This window comes from Malurus melanocephalus, unplaced genomic scaffold, assembly GCF_030028575.1.
Source record: "Malurus melanocephalus ecotype Western Australia unplaced genomic scaffold, MMel_1.1 scaffold_23, whole genome shotgun sequence".
In the NCBI taxonomy this organism is placed as follows: domain Eukaryota; kingdom Metazoa; phylum Chordata; class Aves; order Passeriformes; family Maluridae; genus Malurus; species Malurus melanocephalus.
The window spans coordinates 834765-849704 of NW_026623255.1; the positions used below are offsets into that span (position 1 = coordinate 834765).

Below are 14940 nucleotides of genomic sequence, written 5' to 3' on the forward strand. Positions count from 1 at the left end.
AGAGAAAAAAAGAATAAGAAGAAGAAAACAAGAAAAAGAAAAAGAAAAAATTTAAAGTGAAAAGAAAAAGAAAACAAGGGAAAGGAAAATATAACAAGGAAAATGAAAAAGAAAAAACAGAAGGAAAAGAAAAAAAAATAATGTAAAAATAAAAAGAATAGGAAAAAGAAAAAAATTAATGTAAATAGAAAAATAATAGGAAAAAGAAAAAGAAAAAGAAAAAGAAGAAAAAGAAAAAGAAAAAGAAAAAGAAAAAGAAAAAGAGGAATGAGAGAAAAATAAACTAAAAAAGAGAGACAGCAGAAGAGAGAAGAAATAAACCGGAGAAAAGGCAGAAGCCGAGTGGGGTTTTGGCGGGTTTCTTGAACCGGGCTGCAATAGTCTCTGTAGGAGTTTTTACTTCTCCCTCAGAGCATTTGCAATTCTAGTGAAAACCGGTGCGAAAGCAGCGCCTGGTGGAGTGGGGGCTGCGGGCGGCGCGGAGCGGAGCAGGACGGAGGGCGCTGCCCGCCCTCCAGGCTCGCCCGCCCGCTGACTCCACCACGCACAAAACGGAGACTGAAAGTTTTGCTRCAGGTTTTGGGGTGAAGAAAATGGCAAGCCTTGTCTGCATCGGAAATCAGCCCCCTTTCGCAAGGGTCGCTGGCGGGGAGAGGATGTTACTTGGCTTTCCGGTCATTTTATTTTGTTTTAGTTTATTCTGTGCAGTGATCTCCTGATTGCTCTCCTGCCCAGGGAAAGTGCAATCCCCTGTTTGCCGAGSGCCAGAAAGCGAGGGAAACACAGCCCCGCCACCACCAAACCCCCGAATTCCCTCCCCTCCCCCCTCATCCTCACTTCTAGCAGGCAAGACTGCTTCTCCCGCTGCTGTAATCTTCCCTTCCAAAATGGGTCTTGGCGATTATAGAAGATCCAAATAAACGTAGCGGGGCATGAATAATGCTCATTGTAGAAAACTGACACTTGCTCAAGGAAAAGAAAGTTGGCTATAAAATCACTTCATTATTTGCTTGTACTGCGGCTCTGGGGCTAATCCCTCCGGAGGTCAGATTGCTGAGAGCTCTCTCTCTCCCTCTTTCCCTTCTCTGCTTTCAGGTCGCATTTTAGACATCCCTTGCAAAGTGTGTGGGGACCGCAGCTCCGGGAAGCACTATGGGGTTTACGCCTGCGATGGGTGCTCAGGATTTTTCAAGCGGAGCATCAGGAGGAATAGGACCTATGTTTGCAAATCAGGAAATCAGGTACCAGCCTCAGCCCAGCCCCTCACCGCCTGCATCCCCTACCCTGCATTTCCCCAGGGGTCCTTATTACCCTTGCCCCACCAACAGAGACAYCCGCAGCAAGAGGCAGCAGTCACGCAGCCCCACCCTCCCTTCCCAGGGGTCCCGGGTCGAGGCGGGGCGCTGGRTGCCCCAGCGGCTTCCCCCGGCACGTCAACCCGCCCCAGCCCACCGAGAGGATGCGGGAGATGCGCAGGGAGAAGAAGGGATGCGGACAGGGGGAGGGTACATCCAGCACACCGTCTGGTTACGGGAGGACAGAGAGGCAGCCTCCCGGCAAGCCTCAGCACAGCCAGGCGATGGACAGCCACAGCTTTACACACCGGCGTGTCGTGCCCGCGCCCGGGCGGAGGCAGCCCCACTTTGCCCCTTCCTGCTCCGGCCACTCTCCCGGCCCGTGTCCGAGGGGACGCGGCGCTGGGAGCGCGGAGGGATGCGCGGTGCACCGGAGCGCCCCGAGGGGGCGGCGCCGCCGTCGCTGTCTCGGGTGCTGAAGGCGGCCTGGCCCGCCCCGCCCGGCCCGCCCTGTCCCGGGGCAGAGCACCTGGCACGGCCCGGCACGGCGCACCAGGGGCGGCCTCTCCGCGCCTCCCGCCGCCGCGGGGCCGGTGCTGGGGCCGGCGGGGTGGGCGCGCTGCTGCCCCCGGCCCGACGGCTGGCTGTGTTGCAGGGGGGGTGCCCGGTGGACAAGACGCACAGGAACCAGTGCCGAGCCTGCCGGCTGAAGAAGTGCTTGGAAGTCAACATGAACAAAGATGGTACCTGCTCCCCCTATCCCGGGGCTGGGGTGGCGGGGCAGCAGGAGGGAGCTGCTCTGGACCGAGGAGCGCTGTGTCACTCCGGTGTCTCCTTGCCCCGGCCACTAAAGACCCTCCCATCCTGCGGCAGCCTCAGATAGTTCTCCCCGGGCATCTCTGGGGCGGGGGGCACGGGGCTGGCCTCAGAAAATCGCGGGGAGGGAGGGAAACAAGCCCGGTGGAGCAGTGCAGGGCACCCAGCGCGGATCCCGCGGTGACCCCCTGSCCTGTCCTTGGTGCCCCACAGCGGTGCAGCACGAACGGGGCCCCCGGACGTCGACGATACGGAAGCAGGTGGCTCTCTACTTCCGCGGGCACAAGGAGGAGAGCGGCGGAGCCCCGCACTTCCCGGCTGCCGCCCTGCCAGCACCCGCCTTCTTCACCGCCGTCTCCCAGCTGGAGCCCCATGGCCTGGAGCTGGCCGCTGTCACTGGCACCCCGGAGAGACAGGCTCTGGTGGGCCTGGCACAGCCCACCCCAAAGGTCAGCCATTGTCCTGGCCCCCGGCGGGCTGCAAACCTTGCTGCTGAGGTTCCCGCAGCCTGTCAGCTCCTTCTTGCCTCTGGAGCAGACTTGGCAAAAGAGCAAGGCTTGAAGCTTTGTGGGCTGTGGTGGGGACTTTTGTCACATCCCTAAGAACTCTGAAGATAAGAGATGCAATGCCCTCTGTAGAAGGGGTGCACAGCAGGACCAGCTGATAAGCTGCTCCATGCAAACCCTGTCTCTCATACATTCTTACACCTTCTCGGCTGCGGAAATGCTCCTCCTGCCTGGAGCCCATCCACAAGTCAGTGTTAAACCTTGTTTCACAAGGAATGCAATCCCTGTGAATGAGTTTTCTTCAGCAAAATGCCAATCTCCATAGTGGTGTAGTTCTGAAAGTACTTTGTGTACTGACCAAAGCCTGCAGCTTGTCCCCACAGACACAAAACCCAAACTTGGCTAAGCTGGCTTTCTGCACTTCTTGGTTGTGACATTTCCTAAGCAGCCCAGTGGAAGCACTGCTGTGGCCTCAACTGCACTGGAATTAGCTTCAAGGCAATGTTTTTCATTAGCCCATTTGCAATGGCATTTTGCATCTTCACAGCATCTAGAAAATCACAGAAGAAACTGCTCAAATAGTTCTGCATTTTCAGAGYTGGTACCTTGGCAGAACCCATCATAAACATGGTCACAACATACAGTTTTATGTAGTAATTTTGAAAAATGCTGAATCAGAAATTATTTGGCACGAAAATATAGCACACACTTTAAAGCTCCATTCAAACCCTACACAGCCTCTAGATAGTTTTGCTTAGCTCTATGCATCTACTTACCTGTTGTCTGTTGCAGTCAAGGAGCAAAATGAAGRTTTATGCTAAATCAATATTTACTGCTTTGCTGAGCAAGGGCTGGAATGCTAAATCAGCTTCTGAAGCAAGSTTACAAACCCTACATGGTTCATAAAACCTTTGTTCTTCTAACTCYGCTATCAGAGGTGCGCTATTGTGTCACAGAGTAAAGTATGATATAATATTTTGGTACAATTTCCCCCCTCCAATGTAAGGATTTCATTCTCCTTTCAACCTCCTCCTCTGAACAGTTTCTTTAGTACAGCTCATCCACACGAATAAGCAGCAAGGAGCAGTTTGGAGTGAGCCCTCTGCAAGCAATGCCCTCTGCTTGCAGAACAGGAGAGTGCACACTSTGGATGAGCAGGAGCACTGAATGTAGGGGAGAGGAAGACCAGGCTGCCTTGGTGACACCATGTGAAATGACTTTATTTTCTTTTTTACATTAGTACCCACATGAAGTCAACGGTACCCCTATGTATCTCTACGAAGTGGCCACCGAATCCGTCTGTGAGTCAGCAGCCAGACTCCTGTTCATGAGCATCAAGTGGGCCAAAAGTGTCCCAGCCTTCTCCACCTTGTCTTTACAAGACCAGGTAAGGCACCGGCAGTGGGAGTGGCATCAGCCTGGCCTGTCTGTTAAAGAAGGCTCAGACCTCACACTGGGTCTTGAACTTCCAGCCCTAGACCTTGAAATCTGTAATGGACTTCAGCAGCTCTGAAGTTCAGTGCAGAGTTTGTCTGTCCCTGAAAACCAGGCAGTGGTTTAGAAAATGCTTTCCTTCAACTTTTGTCTCATGAAGCAAGTGAAAATCAAGCCAGGAAAGAGAAAACTAACATAAAATTAGTATTATAGAAGGACAAGTTCTAGAGGAGAAATCACCAGGCTGCCAACCAAGCTTAGCATGCCAAAACTGCTTCTCTACTTGTAGGACAACTTTTGCTTCCATAACATGGGAAACAGCACCTTACTTTGCTTTTGTGGGATGCAAAATGCTAGTTAAGCTTATGACCTTAGCATACAACTGAGGTGGTTTTGAAGACCATTTTTCCTCTTCCTCTACCCCTTCTTCCTTCTCCTCCTCTTCCTCCTCCTACTCCTCCTATTGTCTCTTCTCAACTGTTTACACAGCCAGCATTTTTTCCTTATTCACCTTGGCTTACAATTACATCAATATGGTGGAAGCAGTATTTGGCCAGTCCCCAATATATTTTGCCATTAATTAAAATCTTCCCTAATGTGTTTTGTTTTCCCCTGAGATAATTCACCTTTGCCTCAAGTAAATCATATGTGAACCACACAAGCTGAAACAATTTCTTAGYGACTTGATTCTTGATGAGGACTCCGTGTGCTCTGTATAATGAACCAATTCTTAAAAAATTGATCAGATAATTGTAAAGTGGAAGGCAGAAATCTACACAAAGCTCCAATCATAAAAGACATCTAATACTTTGATATGATTGAGCTWATTTACCAAAAATGATAATTAGAAAGCTGTGCCTTAAATGTTACATAGCAGTCATCAGAGGTACTAGTTCCTCTCCACAGAAGCACRTTGCAAGTGTTGCAGTTGATATGCAAATATATATTTTGAACTAAAATAAAAGCGCTTCTTAGGAAACCAAGTTTTCTACTTAAAGGTAAATCATGATAGTCACAATGTGTGATAAAGCAAAGCTATATAAAARTGTTCCTTTTCTAGCACCAAACCCATGTTTAGAAATCCTTGTTGTGAAATTAGACAAAGAGGAATGCTGCTCAGCTCCACCTGCAGTCCTGCTACGCAGTTAGGATGAGGGGAGTGATGAGACAGGGCCTGGGAGGTCACACATGCCATTAGGAAGACAACAAACCCAGTGTGGTATCCTGCTGCTCTCTAATCAYATCTTCTGTTCCCAATAATCCTGCAGAGCACTGGATCTGTCACAGTGAGCCACCAAACAGGCTMCAGTGCCAGGGACAAGCAGCAGGTGCACTGCTCCAGCAGCAGCCCCAGCACAYGGCAGGAGACCGGGTCCATCTCTAGGCCAGTGATGTCCACAGGAGGCTCCCTAGGCAAAGGCTGGATTGTACATAACAGGGAGACATTTCACACAACATCATCTTTGCTAGTTTGCAGAGGAGGCAGCAAGATCTGGGAGCAGGGGAAGTATCCATGGCATACAGTGACCAAATATGCCTCAGACAGCAAGACCTGCTTATCTACCATAGATACTCCCATTAAATAACCCACTACCTCTTTCATAGCAGGGACTAATGCCAGAGAATAACATTAAAAACCCAGCCTTTTCTTAACAGCACTCTCACTTCCTGTACCTCATTGCAAGTCAGCTTGCTCAGCTTTGACTCTTTCTGCATGATTCCCCTGTCCTATTTAGGAGAGCTGGAGAAGAAATAACTCTGATTTTAATCACCTTATTTCATGAATAATCATASAGTTGATTTTTATAACATTGCTATTGCATTATTTAATTTGACAATGGCCCAGCTGTAAATGCCTGCATTTCTCTTTTTGTATTCCTGACATCTGGCTGAGGAGAGTCTAAAATCTTTTCCTGAATTTTGCTTTTTATTTTGTGCTCTTCTAAATAAGGCAAATGCACTGTAATTTCAGGACTCTGGGATGGTTTCATCTTGAAGGCAAGGAAATAAATAGAAACCAATTTGCTAATAAAACACAAGTCTGAGGATTGCTGCGTCACTTATCTCTGGTGTAACAGAGGCTATGTCCATTCCCTAAATTCACACAGATAAGTTCATCTTGAACTGGAAACCACACAGCAAAAAATGCTTCCAGTTCTGCTGGCCTGCACACCTGCCCACTTTCCGTGTGACACAGGTTGGCCCAATGCAGATCACCAACAAAAGGTCACATTAAAGATGGGGTTGATTAAGAAGCAAAACCCAGTTGTTCAGAAAACCTGGTATTTTTTGTTTCTTTGAAGGAAAGCTGATTTTGACTTCAGCATGAATTATTTTAATTGGTGATTTTACAGACTTATGCATAGGCATGAAGAAAGCTTTAGCTATTGGAATGGTCTCTTATTTCTAAAGTCTTCTGACTTCAAAGACTTAGTGGGAAAGCAAATATGAAATTGATATCTTTCAGGAACCACCATTCATTACCATTGTGTCTGCATGAATGAATGACAAAAAAAAGTTTTACAAAAGCAAATGAAAGGTTGGCAAATCATTTCCTATGCCCTGCAGACACCTGCACATCCATCAGGTGGGATTATCCAGAGGAGGGACTGGGTTTGCTGGCTGCAGTGGTTAGGAAGCTTAAAAGCAGAATCATCTGCTCTCAGAAGAAAGCTGAGATGGGCACCAGACTAGACACAACACCCTCTCCCCATCTCCATTTCAGACAATAATCTGGTCAGGTTTTGGCCCTGTAAAATCCAATGTAAGTGTTTCAAACAGCAACTGTTTGCAGAGACAGAAGTACCTTCCTGTCACAATTTCCTTAGGTTGTGTAGAAGTTCTGCAAAGCACATGGGACAAAAAGGCATAAAATGGACATAATCCTACCGTGACAAGTTTAAAACAGAGACTCTGAGCGTTTTTCCTTCCATTCAGATTGGAACGTGGTGGTTTAAAACTTGTAATCATGGAATCACTGGAGGGGTCAGGTTGGAAGGGATCACATCTGATCCAACCTCCCTGCTAYACATTGCACAGGACTGTGTCCAGGCAGTTCTTGAATATCTCCAGGGAGGGAGACACCATAGCTTCTCTGGGAACGTGTTCCAGTGCTCAGAGCACAAGAAGTTTCTCCTCATAGTCAGGTGGGATGTCACATGCATCAGTTTCGCATCAGTCTATTGCCTTGTGTCCTAGCATCTGGCAACAAATATCACTGTCCTGAACAGCAATACCGTTAAGAGTTTGCACATAGATGAAGGATTCACTTTTACTGATGCTTTCTGTATCACCTACTACTTTTACATATCTGATTCCAAGGAAATCATCATTCATTTGGTACAGCATCTTTTTTTTTTTTTACTTTATTCTTTCTTACAGACTCTTTACATATTTAAAATATCCTCCTTCCTCTTTTCCTAAGAAGCTAAACTGCTGATAGTTTCAGGGACCATAGCAACATTAAAACTTGCAGGTTTTGGGGTTTTGATTTGGTGTCTCAGGTTTTTTTTCTGCATGAGTTTTGGGCAATCTGTTTTCACTGTATGGAACTGCTAGAAGATACCTCACAAGCCCACTACAGTTTTCACCCCTTCAAATCTCTCCCACCCTGTTGTGTGACTCAAGATCCCAGCAACGTGTACACACCACAACATGCCCTTTGGCCATGAACTTCAGCTGAGCTGGAAGCCCTCCAAGCCTCTCTTAAGAGCTGGTCTAGGTTAACAATCCATAGATGCCCTCCAGACTAAACATGTCTGTTCTGGCTTTGCCAGTCTGCATTTCCAGAAGTCTTGTCTCCTCTTCAGATGTACCACTGCCTCTTCAGGGAAATCATAAGCATTGCCTCCAAACAGAGAAAAACACATCCTCCATACAGACATGCAGTGTGCAAAAATTGCAAAGAACCAGCAATGGTGTCAGCATAGATGCCTGGATATTCACATCTCTGAAAGGAAACAGCTCTTAGTCCCTGGAATTTCTCCATGATTTTAAGCAAAAAGCTTTTCTTCTTTTTCAAGAAAAAACAGGTGACACTGAGAAACTGTAYACATGTCCAGTTGCTGTGCTTGAGAGATCTAAAGACTTGCTTAGTAAGGAAGGGGCTATAAGTTGCATGTGTGCTCTAAAGCAGTGCTCCCTACAMTGATGCAGGATGTTGTCCAGCCTTTTCTTCACAATCCTCTGCCTTCCCGAAGGAAAGGAGTGTCATCCCCAGAAAGCAGGAGAAAAGCACTCATCCAGCCTGTCCTAGAACAGCTATGTAAGTGCTGAGGGAGAGGAGAAAAGAACCCATTACCATGTTGAGAAAGCAAGYGTGTTCATGTTGTGAGCAAATGCTCTGGGAAAAAGTTCTCACTCTCTCTTTCTCTTCCCTTTTGGTTCGCAACATGGTGCACAGTGATCCAACTCTCAGTGATTTTCTACAATGCATAGACTTATTTCTAGACACCTTCTCAAAAGGCTAAGAGAAGAGCTAATGAATGCTGTGGGGGAAATACCATGACAAGCATTTAAAGTAGTTTTTTAAATAAMAGAAATTTACATATTTAAATTGTTTATAAATCTATAAATTATACACTATGTTATATTGTACATCTATTGTATGACAGCTGATGCTTTTGGAAGATGCTTGGAGAGAACTGTTTGTTCTAGGAATAGCACAATGGGCCATTCCAGTTGATGCTAACACTCTACTGGCTGTATCTGGTAAGAATTGCACAATTTAATGACTTTGTTACAAAAATTACCATAAAAATACATTACTGAAAAAAGAACAACATGTAAAGAATAACAAATTCCTACTGAACAATAGAGCATACCTGTCATTTATAAATCTATATTTAAATGCAAATAATGTTGTTTTGTTGTATTCATGACTGCTTGCATTGTCATTTAAATGCAAATTACTGTGTTTGTTATCATCCAAGAGAAGATTTTATATTAACTTTCATACAATATAGTCAGTTTACATGGAACCAGATAGACAAGTGTGACAATAGAGAGGATATCGATACAGAGGATTTTGTCAGAAATCAATATAAAATAAAGCAAATGCCTTTAATATTATTTGTTTCATCCGTTTCTGTTTCAGGCATGAACGGTGACAATACAGATTCTCAGAAGCTGAATAAAATTATTTCAGAAATACAGGCTTTACAGGAGGTTGTGGCTAGATTTAGACAGCTTCGGCTAGATGCTACTGAATTTGCCTGTCTCAAATGCATTGTCACTTTTAAAGCTGGTAAGCAGAAAGAACCTCTTGGTCTTCTGGTGAGGTTGCTACTTTAAAGCAAAAATGATGTTTTAAACCCGGCATAGATTTGTATTGAATTCCAATAGTCATTGCTGCATTTTGGAAGGCTGACAGTGGAGTGCTGGGGAACTAATGGGAACATTTAATTTTCATTGATAGCATTAGCTGAACTGTTTTGACCCACCCAAGAGTCAAGCTGAACTAGTAACTGATCTGCTTTCCAGTGCCCACACACAGTGGTTCTGAACTGAGGAGTTTCCGGAATGCTGCTGCCATAGCAGCCCTTCAAGAYGAAGCCCAGCTCACCCTGAACAGCTACATTCATACCAGGTCAGTGGTGCCTTCTGTCAGTGCTTCTGACTACTAAAAGTGGTGATGCTCAAAACATTTTATGTCAGACCARTATGAGTCTGTTTTTCACCCACAATCTCCAGTTTCCATATGATCTCCTCCAATTTGCAAAGAAACCAGGACACAAGGAACTTAAGTGACTCTTCCAAGATGCTACACTGAGTTTGTGCTCAGGTTGAAATGAAAACCCCAGAAYCTGTGAATCCCACTGTGATGCTGTAGCAAAGTCCTTTAGTTGCAGTGGAGGTCCATGAAACTATAACAGTGGGAGACAGAGTAGTGAAGAGAAACTTTTATACCATTTTTCCTTCTGAAACTTTGATTTGCAGTCACAGTAGGTCTTCTATTAGTCTACAGGGATTGGCCTGTACTGGTGATGGAAGTAAAAATGCAAATTCCATCCAGTTATGGCTGTTTCAGAGCAAAAAGAGTTACTGCTGCATGGCAGCTTCTTCCTGATCTTAAGGAAGGCCTTTTCCATGAAGACTGCTCCCTGGAAACCCTGAGACAGGGCTTGTTGAAGAGAGAAGCCAGGGAGGAATACATAACCACAGCTTCCCTTCCAGGCATGACAACTTTTCYACAGTATTTCTGTGTTTCTGGAAGTATTTAGATAGTGTGCTACCCAGTGTATGTTGSAAACAATATCCTTTTACAAGAGAAAAGTGCAGTCCACTCACAAGACTCTCAGTCTCCATTGTGAGAGGACTTTCAGCCTGTGTGTTTCATCCTCAGGCCTGAATTTTCCCTCCTGCCAGTGTCACAGCAGTATTGGCCYTTTGATCTCAGTGGAGTTGCTCTCAACAGGATGCAAGGGAGGGCAGTCTGGAGAAGAGATGTTTCTCCAAACAACCTACTTGTTCCTGTAGGGTGACCACTGTAGGCAGAAGCTTGAGAATCGCCAGCATAAAGTCAGCATAAGTGCAGCTAGAAATGCACATCCTATGCTGTGTTGGCTTCAAAAGATGGRAGAAAGGATGGAAAATATCCTGTACACAAACACATTACCTGGGAACAAACACAGCATCTTTAACAAAAATTGTCCTTACGAATATCAATTTGTATTCAATGTATCTTTCAACCAAAAGGGGATAAACTGATTACCATGATAATCCAGCTAGGTGTAAACTGTACTTTAAATGACAGAGTAGTTATTACAAGCCAAGCTCTTCCCTGAACTGCATCCCTCATCGTTGTTGTATGAGGGACACATCAGAGTAGGTCCAGTCTCTGTATTGCTACTGCTCTAGGGGAAAAAAACACACAAGCTAAAAAAAAGTTAGAAACCTTGTCCTATATTCTGCTGACTGCCATGTAAACTTTTCCTTGGAGTCAACCTTCTTGCTCACGTAAGTGCAGAACAGGGTTTTGGCACAGGTAGCACCACTTGTACAATTTAGAAAATTGTCTTTTGCTGTAAAATAAAGTACTTTGACAAAATACTTGAAAACTTCAACAGCATTCTTTTTCTCTCTGTCTCCCAGGTATCCCACACAACCCTGTCGTTTCGGAAAACTTCTATTGCTTTTACCAGCTTTACGTTCAATTAGTCCATCTACAATAGAAGAAGTGTTTTTCAAAAAGACCATTGGGAATGTACCAATTACAAGACTGCTTTCAGATATGTACAAATCCAGTGACATATAAATTACCTTAAAACAAACAATCAGGATGGACAGTTTGAGAAGAACTTTTATCTATGGAGAATAAGCCTCAACTAACAAAATCTACAGGAAGCATAAGCCTGGGAATGTTTAGTCCTTAAACTCATTGACAAAAAATACCCCAGTAGATATGATTCTGCTGCTCTGAACAGAGTGATTTAGATCATGGAGAGAATGCTTTGTTCTACAGAAAAAGTGAAAGTGGTTGGAATTTGGCTGCTATTCCTGTTACTACAGGATGGAGGCAATTCAGATGCCAGTCATAGTTAACAAAGACTCTGCTATTCTCTCATTTAACTGGCAGATCTGAGACAAAATGTGAAAGAAGGTACTTTAGTTTGTTCAGTATTTGRAACCGGGTGACCAAACTTGGCTTCTGTTGTAACACAAGATGCGGTGGCCTTCAGAATTGTTTTAAAAGTAGCCTATGTTGGGAAAATGTTTTTGAGACGATAGGCAACATTTGAGACCAAGTTACCAAAACATTGCTTCTGCTATAATACATCATGAAGTGGCCTTCAGAACTGATTAAAAGGTAGCTTATGACGGCAGCTCCATTCTTCCTACAAAATGAACTGGTGAACTTTGACGCRGATGTCACCACAATTTGTTCGGTTAACATCTCAAAAAGACAGAAGAGCTTTATACATTTCCTCCCCAACCTTCCCTCCTTCTTCTTCCACACACAGACACACACACATACATACACACCTGAAAAGAGACAAGTCAAGGAAGGAAGACTACAACAGCAAAACCAAATACAATGGAGATGACCGCTTCAGTGACCTGCTGGCTGTCCCGTTGGCACAGTGCTGAAACCAAAGGCAACGGTGGCCAAACTCTTTGTCGATGAGATGTGAAGAGAAATGAAATGACTATAAAAAATCAATGGAAGGAATTTTATTTCAAAGAAATAAGGGTTGTTGACTGATACAATGCTAACAATTTCCAAAAGTCTCCAATGCCTTTTTAGAAAACTCCAGGTTCTAATTTTGAAGCCTTGTTCACCTACACCCTCTCACACACAAACATTATAAGCTGCTTATTTGATGYATGAAAAATGTAGAAAAAAAACATTTTAAAATAGCTGCTGTACTTTTCAAAATTTGATTTGTTTTTAGGAACTAGCACTGAGAAAGATCAGCACTTGGACTATCATAGAATGAGTAAAACTTTTCCTGTACAAAGTGGATTAACCGATTTGTGAAGTTAAAAAGTTGTACTCATTGTATTTACAAAGAATAAAAATATATTGAATTTAAATTATTTTCCACTGTTCTTTTAACCATTGTCCTTACTCAGCTTCTTTCACTGTTCCCTACTCTCTAGGGAATAGAAATATTCCCTGCTAAAATAGATTGCCTTAGATACTATGGCATCTCCATCATCAGAGATTTTAAAAACAGGTTAGACAAACATTTAAGGAGTAGCTTAGGTGATCCTTCCTTGTGAGATCCTGCGTAGAGCTATTTTCTGTAATCTAAACAAATATCAACTGCAAGTTTTCTTTCTCAAAGTGACATAGAGCTTTTTCTAGGACACAATRCCAAGTGCATCAAGAGGTCTTCCCCAGTATGTGCCTTCTGTTGCATGCTATCACAATATTTTATATCAGTGAATTGTGCAGCTAACAAAAGGTGATGAGTACAAAAGCACACTTCAATTAAAGACATGTTTTATTAAGGTATCTAACTGCATAATCACACCAAGGAAAGAARGAAACAACTACCACTCAACAGAACAAGCTGCTAATAGTAGGAGTGAAATGCACTGTTCATATGGCAACGAGTAACCAAAGGGCCATGCATGCTAAAATGACAGGTGGAAATGTACTGTGTGTATTGATGGCTCATTGGTTTGCAGTGTCAAGGAATACAGGTCACAAGTGAAATCCCAGCAATGCTGACTTCCAAAGTCAAAAATCTCACATTTCAAAGTTTAAACCCAGCTCTCTTCCATTTGCAATCTGCTGGCTCTCACATTCTATCTTTTCCAAGACAGCCATACCATATATTCAAAAGATGAGTCACAGACTACAGGATCTCAAAACATCTTCTATACTAGTTCGGACCACTTGAGAATGCACTTACCACAGGGCACAGCACATTCTTGGAAAGAAACCAACAAACACTTTATAATCCATTCTTCTTGCACCTGTAATAACCTTCAACCATTTTCTGCTTTCTACACTAAAAAGGACCTGATAGGGCAGAAAAATCAATCAACTTCAYGAGAATTCAGATTATGAGCTAAAGAAGTTGAGCCCAGTGCTGCACAGAACCCATTACTGAATATTCATTTCAGTAAGATTCATGCTGCTGTCCCAGAGCAGCAATGAACATGAACTGCATCCACCCTGCTAGGTACCCAGGCAATCACATTGCACTTTGTCCTAGTCCCAGTCCCTACAGCACCCAGGCTAGAGGACAAAACAGAGCATATTGGCAAAGCAGGCAGGGCACTGGGACCACACCCATATCTCATCCTTTTACCTGCAAGACCTAGCTCAGCTGCAGAGCAGACTCACAAGCTGGGAACAATGCCCAAATACCTGTGCTTTAGGCACAGCTAATCTCAGACTACATCTTGCTCCCACTACTGCAGATTGCACAAAGCAGAACCAGTTACACTACACAAGAAATAGGGTCTCTAGCTAGCCTTGAAGTACTAAAGGCCAGGTGAGATCACAGAGTGCTGTGCAAATCTCCTATAATTCTAAGAGACTAATGTTCCAAAGTCTTCACTTTAGAAATAGGAATATTTTGATATCAAACATGCAGTTTTTCCCTCTTCAGCTTAAATATTTTGGGTTTTTTTTAAATGGCAAATTATACAGATTGTGTCATCTTTCAGGTTTAAGATGTGGCATTTACTTTTACTTCCATTTCTGAAAGAAGCTTCTCTCYGAAAATAACATTTGAGAAAAGTAACACCTTACTCTGTATCTAAACCTACATAATGAAACTTCATACACATTTAACCCTTCTTTCCCCTTTTTCAAGAGTAACTCCACTTTTAGGGGTGATTCGACAAGGACAAGGAAATTTGGATATTATTTTACATTACCAAAAACATCTTGAAAAGTGACAGGTCTGGGCTGCAAATGAACTGTCGGTTTTGGTCCTTGGTTTTGTGAATAGAATGTTTAGAGAGAATCAGCACAGTCTTAGTTAAGCACGAGGTGGAAAGAGCAATTATTCAAACAATCTATCTATCTATCTATCTATCTATCTATCTATCTATCTATCTATCTATCTATCTATCTATCTATCTATCTATCTATCTATCTGTTCAGTGTAGCTAATCACTAGTACTACATGTAATCCAGGCAGCCATCACTGCTTTGGCAGTTCAGTCTTGTACATTCAGATTTCCATAAGTGAGGTTAAGGGTCATAGTTAAAAGAAGCTACTAACTTTGCCAGCGAGTCTGTAGGATGCTCTTTACAGAGATAAGAGTCGTAAGAAGGAAAAAAGCAGCAGAGCTGAGTCGAAGTTAACACGTAGTTACCAAATAACACAAAACACTAGAGCAGATTGCTACTAGAGTGTTCTGGAATTTGCTTTCAAGAGCATCTGGATTGATAATTTCCAAGTCACATTTGGAAGACTAAGGAA

General features: G+C 43.7%; 2 protein-coding genes across 2 annotated transcripts in view; one reads left to right on the forward strand and one right to left on the reverse strand.

Annotated features, from left to right (window-relative positions):
• Positions 1–11306, forward strand: part of NR2E1 (nuclear receptor subfamily 2 group E member 1) — a 15351-nt gene extending 4045 nt beyond the window's left edge. Inside the window, exons 2-9 of the mRNA XM_057390141.1 lie at positions 1096–1241; positions 1951–2038; positions 2325–2560; positions 3858–4004; positions 8665–8761; positions 9147–9296; positions 9533–9638; positions 11144–11306. Of these exons, the coding sequence (XP_057246124.1) occupies positions 1096–1241; positions 1951–2038; positions 2325–2560; positions 3858–4004; positions 8665–8761; positions 9147–9296; positions 9533–9638; positions 11144–11306 (1133 nt within the window). The remainder of the gene's footprint in view (positions 1–1095; positions 1242–1950; positions 2039–2324; positions 2561–3857; positions 4005–8664; positions 8762–9146; positions 9297–9532; positions 9639–11143) is intronic.
• SEC63 (SEC63 homolog, protein translocation regulator) overlaps positions 1–14940 on the reverse strand; it is a 155798-nt gene that overhangs the window by 139423 nt on the left and 1435 nt on the right. The window lies entirely within an intron of this gene.